The 25775-nt window shown below is 37.1% G+C and overlaps 1 protein-coding gene across 3 annotated transcripts in view; it reads right to left on the reverse strand.

Annotated features, from left to right (window-relative positions):
- Positions 1-25775, reverse strand: part of SCFD2 (sec1 family domain containing 2) — a 421592-nt gene that overhangs the window by 321306 nt on the left and 74511 nt on the right. For all 3 annotated transcript variants that reach the window (XM_041724100.1, XM_041724101.1, XM_041724102.1), the window contains exon 4: positions 5220-5395. In XM_041724100.1, the coding sequence (XP_041580034.1) occupies positions 5220-5395 (176 nt within the window). The remainder of the gene's footprint in view (positions 1-5219; positions 5396-25775) is intronic.

Consider the following 25775-nt stretch of genomic DNA (forward strand, 5'->3'; position numbering starts at 1 on the left):
TCTCAGTGACAGAAGCCTGGTAGAGAGTGGTGGAAATGAGTCTCCAAAGAAATAAACAACTCTCAATACTGGCTGAGATCTGCATCTAGGTGGCTCTCAAGCTCTTTGGGAAAAGCTAGAAGTTGCCCTCATCCTCAAAATAAACTTAGATGGTCTCCTTTCAAACCAAAGTCTGTAAAAGGGATGCAGGCCTTGTTACACTTTTACATCAGGCCTTGTTACACTGATGGATAAGTGTATACACTATATAAAGGAAACATGTCGATAACCAAAGAGCAATTATGATGACCGGCCTACAGGTTCGCCTATGCTAAAACACTAATTTGCAAGGACCCAGAAATGACTGAGAACACCGCACTAGCCTGGGTAATGTGCAATTATGATAAAAGTAGGGTCTTAGCATTTTAAGTGCTTACGTCTTTTTCCCAGTGTTTTTATTCCTTCCCACTTGCTAAAGGAACCACACCAAGTCCCATGGTCACATCTGAGGCAGTCTAATACGGAACAGGATTTTAAAAATTAATTATAAATATAAAATAGCTTGGACTTTATATGCATCAAGTTTCTTCAGAAGCTTCTCTAGTGAGCTGAGAGATGATCATTCCTGAGAGAAAACTGCTCTGCCTTGTTTTGAAACACTTTTGTCAGATTTTGGAACTGCGGGCAGCAGAGGGTGAGGGAGCTGTCTGTGCGGCAGGGCAGTGAGGAGTAAAGAATTGGAGAAGAGGCCTTGAGCAGGTGATCAGAGCTGAAAGGAATGAAAGGGGTACCCATGGGGTGGGGGGAGCAACAGTGTAGGCTGTTGCCATCAAAGGCGGGTGAGGAGAGCATCTTCACCTAGTGAGTGGCAGGACCCAGCACTGTTGGAACCACAGGAGGAGAGAGAGGACATCCATATGGAGGCCAGAGGCAATGAGGGCCCAGTGCAGGGTAGCAGAACCTGAGTAAGGGGGTAGGGGGAAGGGTGGCAGGTCGAAGGAAGGATACAGAAGTCTATCAAGGTCCCTGGGGCTCATGAGGAGGGCATGGTGGGATGGGGGTCATGGGATGTGTGGGGAAATGAAGCAGCAGGCCTCTATGGGTTGTCAGAACCAAAGGAGGTGAGAAAAGCATTCACTGGAGGTTGGAAGAGAGTACTATCCCAAGACCCTGTTAGAGCCTGAGCAGGAAGTGTAAGCATCTCAACAGGGGAGTGGCAACGGCAGGATACTGGCAGGGAGCCAGAGTCTGCCCAATGAGGAGACATCTGTGCCAGGGGAGCAGCCGTGGGGCCCGCTGGGGGGTCCTGAAGACTGTGGAGTGAGGAGGGCACCCATGCCTGAGGGTGAGACAGGGGCAGCACAGTGCAAGGTGTTGGAGCTCAAGTGATGTGAGAAGGGCATCCACGTGGGGGCTTCAGCAGGGCGCTGGTGTGTGAAGCATAAGAGACCATCCACTTGGCCATGGCCTGCAGCAGGAAGACAGAGCCCAGGTGAGGCAGAAGTGAGAGAGGCAGCAGCCCTAATGGAACACTGGTTACATATGGGGGAATTTATCACGTCATGAAATATGTTGAGGGTGATGAGAGACAGGTTCTTCACTGTCAGAGAGGGGGAGTTTCAGATATGGAAAGGAGAATGCCACAGTAACCCCTGGTATTCGAGTAGAACTGTGGTATTCCTCTGAACTCCTGGCCTTTAATAGAGAAGTACAGGCGAGGGCATAGAAGAGGCTCACCGGTGCAGGGACAGACCACTGGATCTTCAGAACGAGTCATTATGCCGCTCATACTGACCAAAAGAAGGCCAAAGTGAGCACAATAAAAATACTAGGCATTCAAAAATGGAATATGGCTATGGATTCAAAGGATATTTAAATTCTTCAGAATTCTATGAATAAATGTATGCCAATAAACTTGAAAGTACAAATGAGCAGCCAACTTAAGCTAATAGAAACTACCAAAATAAACTCAAGAAAAAACAGATTAAATAGATTGAGAAATATTTACATAATTAAATCGGAAATAAAAATCTAAATCTAGCAACAACAGAGCTATGTTGAGATGATTCCTTAGAGATTTTTATTTCACCATTGAGCAAACAGCTCTGGAAAAAATGAAACTCGCCCTGATTTTTAAAAACTGCCAAAACCTTTGTTTCAAAACCAGACAACAGCAGCACAATAAGGAAAAAGTATATGCTAATCTCATCTATGAGCATAAATGCAAACAGCTAAGTAACATATTAGCAAACTAAATCCAGTAGTATGTGTGTGTAGGACCAAGTTAACAATTACTTAACATTAAAAAATTATAAATACAATTCACCACATTAACAATTAAGGGAGAAAAGACCCTACATAGTCATCTAAAGAAATTCATAGTATTTAGAACTGAAACTCAACATTTATACATGATAAAAACAACAACAAAATAATAACTCAGCAAACGTGGTTTAGGAAGGAACTTTCTTAGCCTGATTTAAAAAAAAAAAAAAAAAAACCTCAGCAAACATAATATTTAATGGTTTTAAAATTTTAGAACATTTTCTTTAAAGACAAGAGTAAGATGACGATGCCTCTTTTCACTGCTCTATTGAACAGCGTCCTAGTATTTGGTCAGTGCACCCAAAAAGAAAGTGGTATCAAGAAAGTGGAGAAAGGAAGAAATAAGCACAAATACAAATGCAAAGTTGTTAGGCAAAGTCAAGAGTAACCCTATAAGGCAGCAAAGGACAGTCAGAAAACTGTATCTTAAAAAATTTCAACTAACAATGGTATTAAAGCCTTTAAAATATCCACATATGTGTCACAGATCTAATAATTCCCTCTTATAAGGAAAAGCATAAAACTGGACATATTGATTTTAAAACACTGTAGTATTAATTCTGTAGTGGATAAACTGGCCACTGGAACATACTAGAAACAGAAATCAACCCAGTTTTCTATGGGATTTTAGTATATTACATATCACTAGGAAAAGGATGAAGATTTCTTGGCTCCAAATAACTGAAAACCAACGTTTTTTAAGTGGTTCAAACAATGAGAATTATTCTCTTACAAAACAAGGTATTTGAGTTGAAGTTCAAAGTCATCAAAGATCCAGGTTCTGTCTGTCTTCCTCAGGATCACAGTGAGCTCCCTTCATTAGCACAAAATGCTCACATCCTAAGCATACATCAAGAAGCAGAAAAGGGAGATTGTTTCTTTATTATATACTTATATCTATATCTATACCCTTTGCCTATCTTTGGCTTGAACTGCTTAACTAATCATTAGGTAGGGAAATGAGAATGCCAATGTACTCTGAGAACAATCTGGATTTGCCCGAATCATTTGGGTAAAAAGTAGACATTGGAACAAAATTGACTGCTCTTCGGACAACACGAGAAAGAGGAAAACAACTCTTAGGTAAGTAATTTACGATACAATGCAGTATTTCATAAACATGTGGCAGACTAGACTATCCATACGGAAGAAAAGAAAGCTCTGAATAATATCAAAAACAAAAACAAATTCCATGTGGATTAAAATTTCAAATGCCAAAAATTAATTTTTAGCAAAAAAATACAGAAAAATATATTTGGAAATTAGGGGTAGAAATAGATTTTAATATAAAACATAAACAAACCATAAAGGATAATACTAAATAGCTAGACTACATTAAAACTCTAAACTCTTGAACAAGATGCTGGAATTGAAAGACAAACCACAGCCTCGGAGAAGTATTTGCATGATATAAGACAGCTTTTCTGTTACCAATGAATAAAAATGGGCACAGTTATAAGAACAAGCAATTGACAGAAGAGGAAAACTGAAGAGTCAATAAATAGTATAAAAGATGCTCGACCTCATCAGTAGTCAGAGAATTGCAAACTTATATAAAGAAATAGCACTGACCCACTATTTTTTTTTTTTTTTATGATAGTCACAGAGAGAGAGAGAGAGGCAGAGACACAGGAGGAGGGAGAAGCAGGCTCCATGCACCGGGAGCCCGATGTGGGATTCGATCCCAGGTCTCCAGGATCGCGCCCTGGGCCAAAGGCAGGCGCCAAACCGCTGCGCCACCCAGGGATCCCCGCACTGACCCACTATTGAAAAATGTTATAATTTGATAATACTGAGTACTGGACACTATGAAGGGAAACAAAATATCATATATGCCTAGTAGACGGGTCAACTAGGTCAACCTCTTCAATGATTATTTTGTTGATATTTAGTAAATTCAACAATATGCATGTCAACAACCTAACATTCTTTCTAAGATATATATCTTAGAGAAACTTTCACATGTACCCAAAACACATGTTCTGGGATATTTACTACATTCTTTCTTCTTTCTTCTCTCTCTTTCTCACTCTCTTTCTCTCTCCCTCCCTCTACACACACACACACACACACACACACACACACACACACGAATATGAAATTGTCTATATACCCATATGAATTGGATAAATAAAGTGTTGTATGTTCATACAATCAAATAGTATGGTATGGTATAGTTTAAATAAATGAACTAGATCTATATGTGTCACCTTGAATGATCTTAAAAATAGAATGTTGAGAGGAAAACACAAGTTGTTGAGGACTATCTATAGTACAATATTACTTACATAAAAAGTAAAACTCAGAGCACAATACTCTATTTATGGATAAATATTTAATAAAAATACAGAAACAAGAAATCAAGCTTGTGATTACCTCTGGGAAAGGACAAAGGAGAATCAGAGCAAGGAAGGGTTATATAAGTATCAGAGATATTTCTATTTTATTTCTAGTCTTAGTTGTTCAATGAAAGAGTATAAAATAAATATTAAAAATGGGTAAATTATATTGAGTCTATGTGGAGAGCACTTAGGATTAGAGATTAGTGTCAGGAGAAACGTAAATAGTAGTAATATTCTGCAAAGACTGAATAAAGATGCCAGGAAGATCAAGAAAGTTCCAGATGGCATAAAATTGAAAAGAGGTTAGTCAAATGCTCAAAATATGTTCTTGGTACGAGTGAAAAACCAAAGATGTCACTGTCAAAAACAACAACAACAACAACAACAACAACCAAAAACATAGGTATGGAAAATTTCTACTATAATTATAATTTAGAGGCTCTTAGAGAACATGATACAGAGTATATGCCAATAATATGACTCATAACTAAGACTATAATAAACATCAAAAATTTTCCCCGGAAGTGAAAATTTTAATTCTTAATATCCCAAGAAACTCCTATAGCAACATACCTGGAGAAGGAGTCTTTCAAAAGCCAGGAAGTTGTCCCACTTGGCAGTCTGCGGGTGTTTCAGAGTTTGAACTGTGGCCAGCCCAAGCTGTAGAAGCCCACAGTGATTCACTATAGCTTTGAGATTGTTCTTAAAGAGCTGAATATAGGACATGAGCTGCCCTGGGGTGACTCTTCCTGGAGAAACATAATAATTTATCAGTGTTAAAATCATGAGAAGAATGCCATTAATAATACTACTGCCTCATACTGGCACAGAACTTTGGAGCTTCCGGCAAGCTTTCCTAAGCTATAGTGATTCCTACAGCAACATGGTAGCAATAGCAAATTTGAAACTATTGCCTGCATTTTACAAGTAAAAAAACAGGAGGCACCTGAGTAGCTCAGTTGGTTAAGCATCCAACTCTTAACCTCAGCTTAGGTCTTGATCTCAAAGTCGTAAGCTCAAGCCATGTTGGGGCTCCATGCTGGGCATGGAGTCAACTTAAAAAAAAAAAAGAAAGAAAGAAAGAACTGAGGCACCTGAATGGTGCAGTCAGTTACGTGTTCAACTCTTCAGCTCAGGTCTTGATCTCATGACCCAGAGATCAAGCCTCCATGCTCAGCAAGGAGTCTGCTTGAGATTCTCTCTCCCTCTGCCCCTCCTATTCATGTTCTCTCTCTAAAAATAAATGAATAAATCTTTTAAAAATAAATAAGAATTTTTTTAATTAAAAAAAAAACACACACAAAGTCACGCAAATAAGTATTTGTTGAACTCAACCTGAAGTGCCTCTACAAGACAGAGCACATAGCGATCTAAGAAGCAAAAAGGCAAAATTTCTAATGGTGTGTGTATGTATAGAAAGTAAGAAGAGAAATCTGTTACGACTGTAGCTAAAACCTTACCACTGATACCAGTGGGTTCATGAGAATACTCATGAGGATAAAAGCTGGCTATTACATGAAATAAAAATCTATGGAGAACTGGAGTGGCAAAAACACTGGAAGATGAGGCATCAGAAGAAAATGTTGGGTAAGTGATACAGGACATTTATAGTGATGGTCACCTGGACTAAAGCAAGAGGAGCCCCATCTCATAAAAGACTAGACATAGCACAGAAAAACAAAACAATACAAAACACCTGCTGAAGATTCACTCCTTCAGATCCTCTAAGTCCAACTTTTGCCAATTGCGGTCCTTTGACTAAGTCACTTCACATTGTCCAATGTGTGGAATTGCATTCCTGCCATTCATGGGTGCTTTGGACAAAACCCCTGAACACCAGATTCACTCTATTGGACAAGGAGACAGCAGTGGGTCAGCACAGAAGCAAGTCAGGTGCACCTTTCCTACACATCTTATCCATACTATGTTTGTGGGTTGCTCCCCAATGCCTGACATCCAAGTTTGCTTATTATATCTAGGTTTAATATTTGGCAATGAAATCACGTATATTTCTTTAGTACTTTACAGTTTACACAGTGCAGGCACACCATCTTCTGATTCTCTCAGCAAATCTATGGGGTGGCAAACAGGGCATGTGCTGCATCAACTAGACCCACTTGATGAGGCACTGGGAGTTCGGGGTCTTACAGAATGCTAAATGGCAGCTATCACTTAATAAAAGGTTTTTGATCCTTGATCCTGATAAACAAAATCGAAAGACCTTGCCACAAGAAACTTAAAAGCCTGCAACAAAAAGAATAACAATGGTGGGATAATAAGTAGTGGGGCAAGTCTCAGGCATTTCTTTGGTGGGAAAGTCTGAGTTCATTCCTGATTCTCAAAGCAGCAGGCTAATGATCTACTCACCTACTTACAGAGAAAAGCCTCATCAACTCCTTCTTTGTCTGGTTCTGAGTCAGGTTTATTAAGGTCTAATTTAAATGCAGTAAAATGCACCCTTTTTCTGGTGTCCAGCTCTATGAATTGTGACAAATGTATAGAGTTGGGTAAGCACCATCACAGTCAAGATGGAGAACATTTCCATCATTCCAAAGAGTTTCCCTCTTTGTAGTCAATTCTCTGTTTCCACCCCAGCCCCTGGTGAGCTCTTCTCCGTGTTTATCTGATCTCTGTCCCATATTTTGCTTTTCCAGAATGTTATATAAATGGTATTATACAGTAGCCTTTTGAGTCTGGCTTCTTTCACTTTAGCATAATGCACTTGATAGTCATCCATGTTGTTGCTTGTGTTAGTGGTTTGTTCCCTTTTCTTGCTGCATAATATTCCATTGTATTAATGTGTCATAGTTTATTTGGCCATTTATTTATCCATTCACCAGTTAGTGATCATTTGGACTATTTCCAATTTTTAGAAATTATGAATAAACACTTCACAAATAACCCATGTTCAGGCTTTCATGTGAGTGTGTATGTGTGGACTTATGGTTTCACTTTTCTTGGGTAAATTTTGAGGACTGAGGTTGCTGGGTCATATGCTAAATGTATATGAACTTTGTTGGGGGTTTTTTTGTATTTTTTTAAGATTCTATTTATTTATTCATGAAAGACACAGAGAAAGAGGCAGAGACATAGGCAGAGGGGGAAGCAGGCCCCTCACAGGGAGCCCAATGCAGGACTTGATCCATGGACCGGGGATCACCCCCTGAGCCAAAGGCAGATACTCAACCACTGAGCCACCCAGGCGTCCCTGTATGTTTAACTTTGTAACAAACTGACTAACTGATTTCCAGAGTGGCCTATTCCACCACCAACCAATGAGAGTTCTAACACCTCACATCCTCACCAGCACTTGCTACTGCTAGTTATTTTTATTTTAGTCATTCTAATACATGTGTAGCAACATCTCACTGGGGGTTTAATTTGTATTTTTCTAATGATGAATAATGTTGGTCATCTTTTTATGTGCCATCCTGTATGTTTTTTGTGAAGTGTCTATTTGAATCTTTTGGCCATTTTTTATCAGGTTTTTTTACTTTCTTACTCTTAAATTGTGTCATTACTTTTATTAATCCATTGATTCAATATATATTTCTGTGGCAGGCACTGTTCTTGCTGCTAGAAATAAACCCATGAACAAATCAGATAAAACTCCTTGTCCTCACAGTGAACAAATATAGAAGACAGGCGGGGATCCCTGGGTGGCGCAGCGGTTTGGCGCCTGCCTTTGGCCCAGGGCACGATCCTGGAGACCTGGGATCGAATCCCACATCAGGCTCCCGGTGCATGGAGCCTGCTTCTCCCTCTGCCTGTGTCTCTGCCTCTCTCTCTCTCTCTCTCTCTCTCTCTCTCTATCATAAATAAATAATAAAAAAAAAAATTAAAAAAAATATATAGAAGACAGGCATCTCCTCGATGCTGTCCTAATTAATTCAGCATATTACATATCATTCTCATTTAGGGGATGGAGGCCTTTTGTGCAAATGATTAACATATTTACACAATGATGTCTTCTAACACCTATTAAATATTAACATTAAATATGTGAAAAGAATTTTCACATGATATGGGTTCAAACTAAGATTGCCATGACCTCCATGTATTTGATTATACATTGTACCGCTGGTGATGGTAATTTGGTTTCTGGATACATAGAGCTTATTCTATCAAGAGAGGTATTCATTAAATAACTATACAAATAATTACTTAATCATAATCGTGGTACTACTGCTAAAGAAAAATACAAAATGTCTTGAAAGCGTGAAAGGTTCTGTAAGATTCAAAACTGCCGAACTGTCCAACCCAATCTCCTCAACTAAGGAGGAGGAATTAAACAAGCTCAAAATACATAAAACTCATTTGTAATAGAACTGTCTCTTACAGAGACAAGAAATAGAAATTATCAGAGAAAGTCATCGGGAAGTCTGTTTAGATTTCTATTGTAATAACCATATGGTCACTTAAAGGATAAAAGGTTTTGATTCAAAAATATAGTTGACCATTTTACCCAGTTAGTGTTTTCTAGCACAGACTCAATCATCATATTTATGTAAGGCTGCCTTCCCACATAAGGCATGTGACTTAAAGGAACAAATGAGTATACAGAATTTGGTAACTGGAAATGCAACAAAACACTACATTGTGAATTTAGTAATTATTCGCCTTTGCTGACCAATTCTGTTCCCCTCTAAATAGCTTTTTCTTAGACACAAATGCTATTAACATTATTAGGTACATCTTGATAACAGTTTCTTTTTATTCCATAACAGGCTAACTGGAATTCAGTAACAAAAAAAAAAAAAAAAAAAGAAAGGGTATGGCACACAGATGCTTTAAAATAGGTAGTGAGATATATTTTAATTTTAAACTTAATCACGACCTTACATAAAACAAATGGAAAACAACCAACTGACTACCAAAAACGCTGCAGTGAGACTAATGACTTGAGGAAGCTGCCCAGTTCACATCAACTAAAACAGCAAGCAACCAGGAGCAGGTGCTAAAAAAGTAACAGCAGGACATGTATTCACATCTCACATCACAAAACAACAACAACAACAACAGCTTGTCAGGCAGACTAACACGGTGATTTCAAAATATCCATTCAGAAGGCCTTGCAACAAACACACTTTTTAAAGCCATAAAAAACAAAGGTTATTTGATATCAAGACTGCATAATAAATACATAGCAACTTTTTGAAAAGTGACAATTTGAAATATGAAAAATAGTTTTCAAGTAAGAAAAGCTATTTTTAAAGAGTTTTTAAGAAAGAGAAATAGGTTTCTTAGTTAAAAGAAAAACAAAACTTTATCAACCATCAATTCTCTATTTTTAAACGCTTATTAAAATATAATTATCTCTTAAGGGAAAGTGGATAGATTTGGAAAATAGAAGGATTTAAACATTTTAATGTTTGTGATCCTTACAGTATTGAATTCAACTGAATTCAAATGCATCATAGAGCCTATTTTTCCATTTACTACATACACTTGATAAATTATAACTTTTCAACCTGTCTTGTGGCTTGTTAAAATATATTTAAAATATCTACACCAATCTACACATATATGATTCTTTGTTGAAATGTTTGAAATAAAGAACATTCAGTCAGCGCTGTGTTTGATTTAATCATAAAACCACGCCTTAATAGTAGAAAGCAAACACCAACAGAAACTTCGCCTAAAATAGCATATTTGGCTCCCAAATTTTTAAAAAACTTCCTGGCATGAGAAATAATACTACTGACATTGCACGTTTTGTATTCTTCATTTTTATGAAAACCCAGTGTATGAAATTTGAATGAACAAACGTAGGTGTTTTAAGTCCTCCCAGAAATGAGCATTTCCCCTGTATCCTTTTCAATCATTTTTCCTAATATAATAAAAGTACAGTACATTAAAATGTTTACATATAACATTTCCTGCTAAAACTCTGGTTAATTTGCACATACAGAGTTGGCAAACAAAATAATTTCAATATTACAAAATAGTGACATCTCTTCATCTGCTGGTTTTTTTTTCCCATTGTTTCAACTTTTGTGCCACCTAATAACAGCCGGTGAACACTAAGTAAACAAGCACTGCTGGACCCGGCAAGCCACAAGAGGGCCCATTCACCACATGCAGGGCCCACACCTGTCCAGCTCTTCCTCTTGGCTCTGCTAGACACGTGCCCTGTCTAGGAAGTGCTTCCTGTTTGACTCTCCCCCAATCTTTGGTGCAACTAAACAGCCTCTGCTCCTCTTTATATCCCCCTCCAGTGAGAACTCCTTCAACTCCTTTGTTCACACAAAGTCCTATATATACTGTAGCATTTATTTATAGAAATTTAGCATATCCTTTTTAACTATGCTGGTATTTTATCAAGACTTTTACTGGTTTTGTCAGTTAGTTATTGGTTATTAATTTGCAAAGATTTTTGAATGGGCCTCTCTACTAATGGTATTTTTTTAACATGAACCCTGATTTCTAGTATGTGTGCAAGACAATTTTTCCAGGAATGTATACATGTTATAGCAAAAACACCCACAATGAGATATGTGTGTGTGTGTGTGTGTGTGTGTGTGTGTGTATATATATATATATATAAATATATAAAAGATGGCAACTCTACTAAAATTAAACATCTGATTGGTAGGCAGCACCATTAGAGAAAATTTCTTTTTTTTTTTTTTTTGGCCATTTATACAATGTGAATTTTATTTATTTATTTTTAATAAATTAATTTTTATTGGTGTTCAATTTACCAACATACAGAATAACACCCAGTGCTCATCCCGTCAAGTGTCCCCCTCAGTGCCCGTCACCCATTCACCCCCACCCCCCGCCCTCCTCCCCTTCCACCACCCCTAGTTCATTTCCCAGAGTTAAAAGTCTTTATGTTCTGTCTCCCTTCCTGATATTTCCCACACATTTCTTCTCCCTTCCTTTATATTCCCTTTCACTATTATTTATATTCCCCAAATGAATGAGAACATACAATGTTTGTCCTTCTCCGATTGACTTACTGCACTCAGCATAATCCCCTCCAGATCCATCCACGTTGAAGCATATGGTGGGTATTTGTCGTTTCTAATGGCTGAGGAATATTCCATTGTATACATAGACCACATCTTCATTATCCATTCATCTTTCAATGGACACCGAGGCTCCTTCCACAGTTTGGCTATTGTGGACATTGCTGCTAGAAACATCGGGGTGCAGGTGTCCCAGCGTTTCATTGCATCTGAATCTTTGGGGTAAATCCCCAACAGTGCAATTGCTGGGTCATAGGGCAGGTCTATTTTTAAGTCTTTGAGGAACCTCCACACAGTTTTCCAGAGTGGCTGCACCAGTTCACATTCCCACCAACAGTGTAAGAGGGTTCCCTTTTCTCCGCATCCTCTCCAACATTTGTTGTTTCCTGCCTTGTTGATGTTCCCCATTCTCACTGGTGTGAGGTGGGATCTCATTGTGGTTTTGATTTGTATTTCCCTGATGGCAAGTGATGCGGAGCATTTTCTCATGTGCATGTTGGCCATGTCCATGTCTTCCTCTGTGAGATTTCTCTTCATGTCTTTTGCCCATTTCATGATTGGATTGTTTGTTTCTTTGGTGTTGAGTTTAATAAGTTCTTTATAGATTTTGGAAATTAGCCCTTTATCTGATATGTCATTTGCAAATATCATCTCCTATTCTGTAGGTTGTCTTTGAGTTTTGTTGACTGTATCCTTTGCTGTGCAAAAGCTTCTTATCTTGATGAAGTCCCAATAGTTCATTTTTGCTTTTGTTTCTTTTGCCTTTGTGGATGTATCTTGCAAGAAGTTACTGTGGCCAAGTTCAAAAAGGGTGTTGCCTGTGTTCTCCTCTAGGATTTTGATGGAATCTTGTCTCACATTTAGATCTCTCATCCATTTTGAGTTTATCTTTGTGTATGGTGCAAGAGAGTGGTCTAGTTTCATTCTTCTGCATGTGGATGTCCAATTATCCCAGCACCATTCATTGAAGAGACTGTCTTTCTCCCAGTGGATAGTCTTTCCTCCTTTGTCGAATATTAGTTGACCATAAAGGTCAGGGTCCACTTCTGGGTTCTCTATTCTGTTCCATTGATCTATGTGTCTGTTTTTGTGCCAGTACCACACTGTCTTGATGACCACAGCTTTGTAGTACAACCTGAAATCTGGCATTTTGATGCCCCCAGCTATGGTTTTCTTTTTTAAAATTCCCCTGGCTATTTGGGGTCTTTTCTGATTCCACACAAATCTTAAAATAATTTGTTCTAACTCTCTGAAGAAAGTCCATGGTATTTTGATAGGGATTGCATTAAACGTGTAAATTGCCCTGGGTAACATTGACATTTTCACAATATTAATTCTGCCAATCCATGAGCATGGAATGTTTTTCCATCTCTTTGTGTCTTCCTCAATTTTAGAGAAAATTTCTAATGTTCATTCAATAGCTGATGGAAGAGAGCCAGAATCTTGTGCATGAAAGATGGTTTAGGGGCTTTGTGAATAACATACAAAAGGCTCAGAGTGTAGACTGAGCACACAGGTTTACAACCTCTCCTTACTCCATCAGAATGATAGAAAAAAATAAGAAGGGATGGGAACACACAACAAAGAGACTCTGAGATAGTCTAAAAGCAGATATAAAGGTTCAAACATTTTGCCCCCATCTGTTGGTTATCTTTGTAACCTACATTATACACTAAAACTTTCTTTTTTGTTCTGTCAAATACAGATGGTATCATACATTTTATGTTCTAAGAGGGTAACAGCCCCCCTTACACTTCCCCTTACTTCTTATTTTCCCCTTTCATCTTGCAAATCATCTGTACTTTTATTTTTACCTTGTCAGGATGACTGGCATTTACATTTTGTTCTGTAACCATAATTTAGTCTTATGTGCTTTTTCTATGGTTTCTCTAGGAAAGTTCGAAATCAATCAACAGTGCTTACATCATTATAAACTATATAACTATTAATGACAGAGTCAAATTATGTGCCATGATTACATTTCCTTATGCATATAATACACTTTGTTCCTAGAATGCTTTGTGGTGTATTTTCTTCCTTCTTCCCTCCCTCTTTCTTCACTCCCTCCCTCCCCTCTTCCTTCTTTCTTCCTTTTTTTTCTCTCTTTCCTCTCTTTCTTTGCATTATCTGCCTTAACCAAAGTTTTACAGTATACTAACCTCAAACATACTATCCTATCTTTGGAATCTATGGGAGTTTTTTCCCTCCCTGAATACTGTCAAACCTTTCATTCTCCCATTCCAACATGGGCAGATTGTTTTCCAGGCCTTTCTGCACAGCCAGCAGCCTGGAACTCCTTTTATTACTCTCTTCTGTTGGAACTGTTTCCTTAAATCCCTGGTTTTTCTTTCTTGGTATACTGTCTTGTTTTACTGGACATTCTCAAGTAACTTCCTTAGAAAAACAACTTTGAAGAAAGCAGAGTTTTTGTATCCCTGAAAAGGCATTTTCTTGCCCTCAGAGTTTCATGATAGTTGATTAGGGTCTGGTATTCTAGGTGGCCAAAAATGCATTGTTCATAATCTTCTGGTTTTCTGGGTTGCTGATAAAGAATGTGTGCCAGTCTCATTCCTGTTTCATTGTAGGTAAGCTTTTTTTTTTTTTTTTTTCCATCTTTGGGCCTTTAGAATCCTATTCTCTTGTACTCTAAGGATTCACAGTGATTATGTTTAGTTTAGAGGTCTTTTTTTCGTTCCACTTTCTTCTCAATAAACCTATTCAATTTGATTATATCTTTCTTCACTTTGGGGAAATTCTCACATGCTTTCTTTGCTAATTTCTTATTCTCTGCTTTCTTTTTTTTTTAAGATTTTATTTATTTATTCATGAGAGACACAGAGAGTAAGGCAGAGACACAGGCAGAGGGAGAAGCAGGCTCCATGCAGGGAGCCTGATATGGGACTCGATCCCGGGACTCCAGGATCATGCCCTGAGCCAAAGGTGGATGCTTAACCACTGAGTCAGCTAGGCGTCCTTTTCTCTTTCTTTCTGAAACTCCTAATATAGTTCTTGGATAGTCTGGATTGGTTCTCTGTATCTTTTATCTTTTCTGTCATCTTTTCAATGCCCTGTTCCTTCTACATCTTAAGGGAGTTTCTCAATTTATGTTTAAACTTTGGCTGAATTTTGTTTTGTTACATACCATAAAGTTCACCCTTAAAGTATACAATTGAGTGGTTTTTGGTATATTTAGAGAGCGGTGTAATTATCACTACCATATAATTTGAGAACATTTTCTTTAAAAAAAAAAAAAAAGGTTTTTTTATTTATTCATGAGAGACACAGAGAGAGGCAGAAAGGTAGGCAGAGGGAGAAGCAGGCTCAATGCAGAACTCGATCCCAGGACTCCCGGGATCATGACCTGAGCCAAAGGCAGATAGATGCTCAACCACTGAGCCACCCAGGTACCCTGATTTGAGAACATTTTCATCACCTCAAGAAAAAACCCAAACCCAAATTTCCTCAGTTATGAAAGAGATATACTGTTATAATCCACTTATATTGGAATATAACCTGAATGAAATTTTTCACTGGGAGACATAACTGTGCTTAGTTATACTTAGTTATAAATGAGAAAAGCAGAAATGAGAATATCCAAGTAATTATAACTCTAAGTGAACTCTAACTTTTAAATATAATACTATTATCATTTTATCATATTTTTTAAAAATGTAACTAAAGTATAAATGCCTGGAAGGTAAAAGAGGAAAAGAAGAGTACTAAATGATGGAGCAAAACAGACAATAAAAATAAACCTCCTACCTTCAGTCACCCAAAAAAGCTTTGCCTAGAATACATAAAAGGGTAGTACAACAGAGGGAGCCACCTCCCCAGAAGGTACCAGCAACTCCAGACTCGGTATGATGGAGGTGGAAAGTGAGGAATATAACATAAAGCAAAGTAGACAAATATTAAGTGCACAGATCAACTAATTTTTAAATACGTACCTACCCATGTAACCACCATCCAGATCAACATATAGAATATGTCCAGTACTCTTAAAGACTCCTGCATATACTTATCCAGTCAATAATCCCACAAAGCTAGACCATTACTTCTTTTTTTTTTTAATTTTTATTTATTTATGATAGTCACACAGAGAGAGGGAGAGAGGCAGGGACACAGGCAGAGGGAGAAGCAGGCTCCATGCACCGGGAGCCCGATGTGGGATTCGATCCCGGGTCTCCAGGATCGTGCCCTGGGCCAAAGGCAGGCGTCAAACCACTGCGCCACCCAGGGATCCCTAGACCATTACTTCTATCTCTACTACCATAGACCATTTTTTACATGCTTTTGGGCTTCATATAAATGAAGTTATACATATGTATTCTTTTGGGTCTAGCTTTTGCTCAACATTATCCAGAATTTAAAAAAAAAAACATTATCCAGAATTTCAATCATTTTTTATAACTGTGCTTTATTGCTCTATATGACTATACCAGTTTCTTTATCTCTTCTGCTTTGAAGGACACTTAGATTTTACAGTTCGGGGCCATTACAAATAATGATGCTATGAACATTCTATTACATGTCTTTTGGTGGCCATAAGCACTCATTTCTATTATATGCCCACGTTTGCTGGGTGGGTGTATACTTAGCTTTAGTTGATACTGTCAGTTTTCCATGATTGTATCGATATTTTCACACATTTTAAATTTGATTAAATTTTACAATTTAACATAATTTTAAAACTGTACATGTAGTGTTTAAAATGAAACACTACTGTATCACTAAGTTTCCTTCTGGTATTTTATGTTGGGGAACCAAAACACTAATAAGAATGAGAGAAAAGAATCACAATGGAAACTACATTGGCATATGATTAGTATGAATCTTTATTTTATTGTTCTCATAATATTTTTACAGATTTATTTACTTACTTTCTGACCTAGTTACATAGAAAAAGGCCTGGAAAGCAACATACTAATTTAGGAACAAAGATTACATTGAAGAGCAAGATGGTGGGAAGGGAGGATATACTTTTGCTTTTTATTTCATATACATTATGATTTGAATTTTCTAGAAGCATGTGCTAGTATTATTTTTTAAATAGTCTCGATTCTGAAATAAAATCATGCCTGTCTCAGGTACAATAAACAGATTTGTACAATGGATGAAGCATTGTCTTTCAACAGATTATTAAAGAAATAGAAGAGTAATAATAATGGCCTGCTTCCCACTTCTATTGAGGTCAAAGGGCAAAGACATATGGTTAACGGGCAGGTGGAGAGATTTAAGTCAGAAATGAGAAAAAAACTTCACCATCGCGATGACTATTAGACACTGAAACAAGTTATTAAAGGAGGAAGAGGGGAGATGTTATAAATCTTCTCCCGTAGGGATCTGAAGGGCAGTATACACAGCCATCTGTACAGTGAAACCTGGATAAAGTCCAGCTGGGAATTGATGTATATTTTTATAACACCATATATACTGAAGGTGTCCCGGGATATCCTTTAAATTGTGTATGTTTCTCGTTACACAAATTTTGAGCTCTACAGCATTACAAAGGTAGGCTAAGAAACTAATGTGAAAAGTGCATTTTAATTATACAAATCAACTCAATCAAATGGTTCCAAAATTCAGAAGTTTATTGTAAACGTTTTCAGGATAGCATGCACTAAAGTGTAACTGCTGAAAGACCAGGGGTCACAAATAGAAAATAAATAGTTCTCCCTGAAAATTATACAAAACACTGAAATATAAAACCACCAGAAACATTTAAGGTTTGGTTTTCCTTGGAAATTCAGCCTTCCTGAGGTTAAACATTGCATCAATATTTATAAACTCAAGAGAGAACGTGGAAGGGAACAGATATATTATCCTTTATCTAGAGGGTTGTATCCCAGCCTGCCAGGGAAGGAGCATTTCCTTGGTGGGTCTGCTCTGACGTGGAGTGGAATTTCTACTTTTAGGGGAGCCTCCAGGTAAAGAAACTTCCACCCGGTAGCCACGGGCTTCTCATCATATCATTCTCTTGAGATTTGTTTTTTTTTTTTTCTCTTGAGTTTTTAAACTCCTAGCCCATATTCTCATGTTGAAGATCTCTAATGTTGAAGAAACACAAAAATGAGTAAGAAGAGGAAGAGGCAGATGAGGAAAAAAGAAGAGAAAAAAGATGTACCAATTTAAGTTAAAAATATAGAGCCAGAAGGTAAATGCCTGAAGAAGGGATGTTGGAAATTCAGATTCCCATTTTGCAGATGAGGAAAACAGAGAAACAGAGGCAACTGAAGTTCTGTTTCAGGTGATGAAGTGTAAGAGAGAAGATCTCTTTACTGACCTTAGAGATTTCTGGCATTATTAATTATTAATTCAATGAAAACTCTTTCTGTTTCTCTAGATCCTCTAATTTCATACCCTTAAATAGAGATATTCTTTATGGCTCTGCCCTCAGCCCTTCTTGTCAACCATTCTACCTTCTAGCTCTAGTTGATCAATCTCATATTTTCTTTAGAAATTCACTACTTAGGTTTCAACATAATCACTAGGTAACTAAATCCCAAATCTCTACTTTCACTTCTGGAAACCATTACTCTAGCCACACATTTTCCAACCGAGATGATCAGGAACAAATCTTTCAAACAGAATAATTCCAACCCTACATGTGGTAGAGTACTCTTCACATGCAGTTGCACAATCATTGGTTTATAATGTGTCTTACCTGCCCAGGAGACAATAAATAATTCCATCATACTATACCCTACTTTTACAGAATGCCTTGAAATTTTACAGACACTATGTTTCATATAAGTCATTTCGTCTAATTATCATATTAGCAGATAATCTGCTAACTCATTTTGCAGAAACAGAAACATTCAGAAAAATTAAATGACTTATTCATGTGAAGACAAAATAATACTTCATACATTTCTTATCCCCTATAAGGACTTAAAATGTGCAGATAATAAATATCTTTTAAATGAATAAAAATTATTATCTACTACCTGTAGATCTGGATAACATCTAGGCAAAAACTTTCAGTGAGCTTTTTTCCCTCCTATTTTGACACCCAACTATGATTCCACTGATCTCTAGGAAATTGTGCCAATCTTATACCCCCAGGGAATGTGGAATTCTTTTAAATAATGGTTCTCGAAGATGTTCCACAGACCTCTGGGTTCCTGAGACACTATCAGGTAGTCAAAAAAGACAAAGTTATTTTCACAATAGTACTAGATGTTACTTGACTTTGTTACTGTGTAGTGTTGACAATGGTACAAAAACAATGGTGGGTAAAAGTGCTAGGGCCTTCCCACCAATACAGGCAGTGGTGCTGAATTACACAAGTAGTCAGTTTCACTTCAGAATGGTCATGATGAAACAGTAAATGTTAATTTTATCAAATCTCAACTCTTAAGAAAACATCAATATCCTGTGTAAAGAAATGGGAAATACACAAAAAGTACTTCTGGTACAACCTGAAGCATAGTGATTGGCTTGAGGAAAAGTACTGGTGCAATTAACTTGAGTTGTGAACTGAACTAGCCCCTATTTTCATGGCATACAATTTTTATTGGTAAAGACAAATGAAAAAATCTGGTTCTTTATACATTTTCCCAAAGAAAAGAATGAAGTGGGCCTGTCACTTCAAGGATAATGGTTTGTATTGTCAATAGCAAAAGTCAAGTTTTATGTGAAAATTATGATTCTTGGAAAACTTCTATCTGTCCCTGTATCTTTATATTCCAAATAATTACATTTTCTAATGATTTAATTGGGGTATCAACAGATACTTTTTTTATATTATAAAATAAGTGTCAACATATGGAAGATCTGTAAAATTTAGAGAACCAATACTTTCCAAGTGACTAATGCACATGGCATAAAATAATGTGTGTATAAAAGATCCATTTAAAGCCCAAGGGAGATCAACGGGTTTTAATGTAACACAGTATGGAAAATTCACTGATATACTTTCATATTCCACAATGTAATTAAATGTAAAAAATTGCCTCTTGTAAAATTGGTATATACCAAAGAAGAATATCTTTAATTTTCTGGAAAGGTATTAAAATAGTCCTCCATTTTCTAACTATGTATCTTTCTAAGGCCATTTTATTTTTATACACTTCATCCAAAATACTATATCATAACAGATTAAAGGAAGAAGCAAATATGAGAACACAGCTGTCTTCTATTAAACCAGACATTAGAGGTGCACAGAAAAGTAAAACAGTGCTACTCTACGCTATTTTGTTTTAGAAACGTTATTTTTCATAAAAATGTTATTCATTTCACATGCACTGTTTGCTGTATTTTTATATTAATAAATAAATATTTTTTAAGAACTGTCCCTGCTTGAATTTCTAATGCAATATTATCTACCTATCGGAGAGTCAATAGATATAAACCACATAAACAAAAGCTTGTGGGGTCCTCAATAATTTTTAAGAACTGAAAGGGGTTCTAAGACCAAAAAGTTAAAGAACTAGCATTCTAAATCAATGTCACTCTTGGATTCCAAAACAGAGTGAAAGAAAAGAACAATTCATTTAACAAGTATATAACAAATACCAACTGATAGTATTAATTTTAAAATGTACTTATTGATTTCGTGAACATTTATGGATATAGAGTAAGTTCAAGGTCTGGTGTTATGTGTGGAGAATACTAAGAATAGACAAGAGTTCTCGGCCCCAACTACTCAGGGTCTGCTAGTAACTGCTGCAACACCAATATGAACAAAAACAGTACCGACAGGAATATAAGATGCTGTCTATTAGAGAGGATGGAAGGGGATAAGAGATATGATGGAGAAAGTGTTAGATAAGATAAAGCCAGGAGACTGAATGAATATTCCAGGGGTTTGGGGGTGGGGAGATAGAAGTAGGCTTTAAGGGCAGTCCCGGTGCCTTAGCGGTTTAGCGCTGCCTTCAGCCCAAGGTGTGATCCTGGAGACCCAAAATCAAGTCCCGTGTCGGGCCCCCTGCGTGGAGCCTGCTCTCCCTCTACCTGTGTCTCTGCCTCTCTCTCTCTTCTCTGTATCTCCCATGAATAAATAAATAAAAATCTTAAAAAAAAAAAAGTAGGCTTTAAGATCAGTAGCAATCATTAACTGAATGTCTATGTATAAGGCACCACAGGAGATGCAAAAATACCTACAGTCTTCTAGGAAACCAGAACTAAGGAACAGAAGGCATAAAATAATTATCAGAAAGAGAAAGATAATCAAGGATGGCCTCTCAGTAGAATTCTTCCAAATATTTCAAGAAGAACAAATACCTATTCTTCTCAAGCTGTTCCAAAAAACAAAAATGAAAGGAAAACTTCCAAACTCACTCTATCAGGCTGGATAAAAAAGCAAGACCCACTGATATGCTCTCTGCAAGAGACTCATTTTAGACCCAAAGACATCTCCAGATCGAGATGCAAAAATTCTCACCAAGATACAAGCTAATAATATCCAACAGTACAATAAAAGGATTATTCACCACAACCAAGTAGGATTTATTCCTGGGCTACAAAGGTGGTTCAGCATCTGCAAATCAATCAATGCAATACACCACATTAATAAAAGAAAGGACAAGAACCATATGATCCTCTCAATAGATGATGAAAAAGCATTTGACAAAATACAGCATCTTTTCTTCATTAAAACTCTTCACAGTATAGGGATAGAAAGAACATACCTTATTATCATAAAAGCCATACATGAAAAAACCCACAGTGAATATCATCCTCAATGGAGAAAAACTGAGACCTTTTACTCTAAGGTCAGGAACACAACAGGGATGTCCACTCTCACCGCTGTTATTAAACTTACTACTAGAAGTCCCAGCCTCAGCAACCTAGGAACCTGTGACTGAAACTCAAGATGCCTGAGCCTGAGAATGAAGCACTCCTCAGCTGGGCTGGCTCCCCTGGGGAGGTAAGCCCATGAAGCTGCTTCTGCCTGGGTGGGAGAGGTGCAGAGAGGACAGCCCTGCCGCTGCTGGGGTGCAGTAGTGCTGCCCTGACCCTCAAACAGAAGGGAAGTCCACAGGACGCTCCTTCCCTGCCAGCCTTGCCATCTTCCTCTAGCAATGGAGCCAGCAGGAGAGCAGAAATGCGGTCTGCAGAGTCCCAGCCATAGCCTTACAGAGTGGAAGGGTGAGGTTAGATCTGAGAGACAATAACTTCACAACTGACACAGGCATCCTGGAAAAGAAACTTCACTTTTCTTGGGTCTCATTTCTCCTTGTCTGTGAAATGGGAATTTAAAAATGTACCAAATTTATAATATCGTGGAAAGGATTGCATGAAATTAACGATGCAAAACTCTGTTAGAGTAAAATCAAATTCCCTTCCCCACGCTCCAAATTGTGGTAACAGCTTCTATATGGAGACAAGGAAGTGTGAGAGTTCATAATCAGCGTGTGTCCTATGAGGCATCCAGATTTTCTCATCCTTGAAAAATTACCATATATCACATGTATGCGGATTTTATTGGGTTTTAACCTATCCTTTTCGCAGTTTGACAATTCCCTCACACACACACACACTCACACACACAGTTGTATATACACACATGCTCCCCTTAATCCCAGATTTTAAAAAATCCTCCAAAATGAAGACAAAAGATACAAATGTAATAAAAATGTAGTTGTTATCCAGTTGATCCAGTTGGATGAACTCAAGCACCAGTAAAGGAAACACAGTATTCTCAATGATGTTGAAAAGTATATATTGAGTAAAACTGTAGAGTGTTTTGACTTATTGCTGTTTTTTTAAAGCCAGTATTATGAAGTGGTAAAAGAGGAGATGATAGTAAATGTGGCACTGGTGGGAAGCAAAAAATCACTAATCTCATTTGGAGCTTCATTAGAAGCATAGAATCCAAAAAAGAGGTGACAACCAAGACAGCATTCTTCAGCTCTAGACATTACATTTTAGGAGGGACATTAACGACTAGGACTCTGTCTGTAGCTCCAAACTAGAGGCGATTGCAATGGTCAAGGTGGAAAAGGCTTGTCTTTTCACAAATGGTTGAAAGAACTCATCCCATTAATAGTACATATATGAAGCAGACACTACAGTGCCCAGAACTCGGAGAGTAAGACATATCTCCATGTAATGGATCAGATTATCATCTGGAAATGTAGCTCAAGAGATCTTTCTATAGAAGTGATGAGAGAAGCTTGGAAATCCCAAGTACAAGCAAGGTGATTTGGGGGTGGGGGTGAACAGACTCCCCCAAGGTACAAGGGACAAGGTAACAATGTGATCGTACCTAAGCTGAAAATGGGAAAACTATTTGGAATTCTGCATAAGGGAAGAACACATCATCAAAAAAGGAGATACTCAGCATGAAGACTAGAAAAGGACAAGTGAGTTGGAAAAAAATGAGTAAGCATATTTCCCAGAAAGAAAGGGGGACATTACTGAACTCGGTTCACTTGCTTTGACTTCCCTCTCGTCAAACTACCTTCATACAACCTGGTTTCCCATGTAGATTCATTCTCCCAGACTTCTGCTTCGACGCCCATAGCATACCAATCCCAGTCTGCTTCATCAGGACCTTCACTCTGCTCAGAGCTTTCTTTCTCCTTCCATATTCCAGGAAATAGATATTTTCCCTATTTTTGTGAATAGAGAAATGGAAGTTTGGCTCTTTGGTGACAGAACCAGACATAGCTGGCTTTGCACCCCATCACAATCACAGAACACACATGCACATGAGTCTAGAGGTGAATGCTGCAAAGAAGTCAAGAAGGATGAGAACTGAGAAAAAAAAAACTTGTATTTAGTGGTCTGGCAGACTTTTCAGTAAAAAAGTGTCAGAAGTCAGACTGCACTAGATTAATAAGTAAGGAAATAATGAAGAAACGGAGGTATCAGGCAAAGAATACTTTCTCAAGAAATCTGGCCTACAAAAGAAAGAATGAGGTCATTGGGATCTGTTTTCCTTCAGCTCCAATATGATCTTCCTGCCACCCATTAAACACTGGACAGTTTGTCCACTCTGCAGAGAGCAATAGGACAAATTGGTGAAGACCCTCCAACCACAGAAGTACTCCAGAGAAACAGAATCTGTGTAAAATGTCGGAATTCAGACAGGCATCTTGTACTTATTTCTTTTGTAAATGGACATTTTGAATCCAAACAAACGGCTTTCTCAGAGTCTATTTCTTTTGTACTTTCAAGATACATTTTTCATCTTGAAAGCCAGTGGGGAAAATGCAATTCAGTTTACAACGTTTTAAAAATCACTTTTCTGGAACACATATATTTAGCTAACTGAGAATTTAATAACAAGCTCTTGGAAAGATGGCATATGTTTATATGTAAAATGATAAAATGAATTTTCTTTGTTTTAGTAATTAAACTTTTTTCCTTTCACAGAATGTTAATTTCTATTGGTATTCAAATGTTTTAATATGAGTTTACCTTGTACTGAGAAATTTTATATTTAAAATCTGAGGTTTCAATTAGAGGTCCATCTCAGTGAATTTAGGTATAAGAGAATCCTCAATCTCAAATTAAAATTTGTTTAATGTCCCAAAAGTTCTAGAAGCCTCTGTCACAGAAAAATTTATACTTCAGAAGAATTACAGTAGGGATTGGGAGAATGGTACATAGTTTAAAGCATATTTCATAGTTTTAAATGGTGCTAGAAAATGCATTCCAGCCAGCTAAGACACCAGAGTATGATTTTTTTTATGATAAGCTATATGATAAGGAATTTTCAAATACCAATGTTTTATTATGTTTAAACTCCAGATCTTTTTCTTACTGTTCATGGTTATATATCTGTTAGTATATGAAAATGAGACACACCAGAAATTCTGACTAGTGATATGAAACAGAAACGGGGAGCCGCACTGTTCAGCTTTTACCAAATTATAGTTGACACATGGATAAAGTGTGATTTGGGCCAATGTTTTCAGTTCTTCTTACAATCAAAGTTTGCTAACAACTGTCTGTATCTTTTCTACTTTTTTCTCCCCCATGTCTGGAGTTTTGGAATAATGCAACTCATTACATCTGAGGCTTTTTCCTCCCCTTTGGTCAACGAAAACTCAAACTTTAAGTTTGAATTCCTCATAGGGTTGCCAGTCTTTTTAAAAAATTTATTGCTGGCTTTGATATTATTTAAAAGATACAGTCCTTTAGAAGAGTAAAGTATGTTGATCTTTCAAGAGTCCTATATTGAGCAATCAAAATTGACTTAGGCTCTGTGATAGCATCATAAGGTTACATCATTGAAATGCAATATAAATCAACCTTATCACCAAAACCTTTGTGCAATCCTACTTTTCTTGATTCACAATATGAACCTGTTCTTGTTTCAACATGATCATGGATAAGGAACTCTATACAGTAAACACACTTATCAATGTGTATCTAGACTTGAGGACAGAAAAAGGGAGAGAGAAGGGGGGGAGGGAAGGAGGGCAGGGAGAATTAATAGTTAAACTCCAGGATAGTCTCAAAGAAGCACTTTCTTTCTACTCCAAAACAACACATAGGATTTCTGGCATTGGTTATATGGAAATAGGATGATTTTATAAATAAAGTATACTCTCTCACATCAGAATGTCTAAATGTGAATTGTAGTCCTACCCCTTATCAGCTAAATGGCAACTTAATTTTTCTCAATACCAGTTTCCTTCTCTGAAAAATGGGATATTAATGGTCCTTATTTTGCAGAATTACTCTAAGGATTAAATGAGATTAACACATGGAAAGAGATGAAAACCTGACTCAATAAATGCTAGTTACTTTTACTTTTCTATCATCATTATGCTCCTTAAAGCCCTTGTATATAGTCACCTTACACACTCAGAGTCATGATATTTTTTTATCATGATCCTATAACTTTTTCCCCTTCTATATTCACCCATTCTTTTACTTTTAAAATTTCATTCTTCTATTTCATCTTGATAGTTTGATTTTTATACTTATAAATAATCAAGAACTTGGGCTACAAATCTCAGCAAAGAAAAACTTTCCCATCCAGTAAGATGGTAAGAGAAAATTTTTATTTTTAAAGAAATAAACTTCTGAAAGTTTCAGAATTAAATTCTACCTATTAACCAGATTCAAGTCCATATTTAAATATTTCCATGTTAAGAAAACTATTTAATTTTAAAAATAAGTAAAACATCAGATTCCTTTTCTAAAACCAAAACACGAGTCCTCTGATTTTTTTCAGCCAAAAGAAAAAAAGCCA

The sequence above is a fragment of the Vulpes lagopus genome, chromosome 12 (genome assembly GCF_018345385.1).
Source record: "Vulpes lagopus strain Blue_001 chromosome 12, ASM1834538v1, whole genome shotgun sequence".
In the NCBI taxonomy this organism is placed as follows: domain Eukaryota; kingdom Metazoa; phylum Chordata; class Mammalia; order Carnivora; family Canidae; genus Vulpes; species Vulpes lagopus.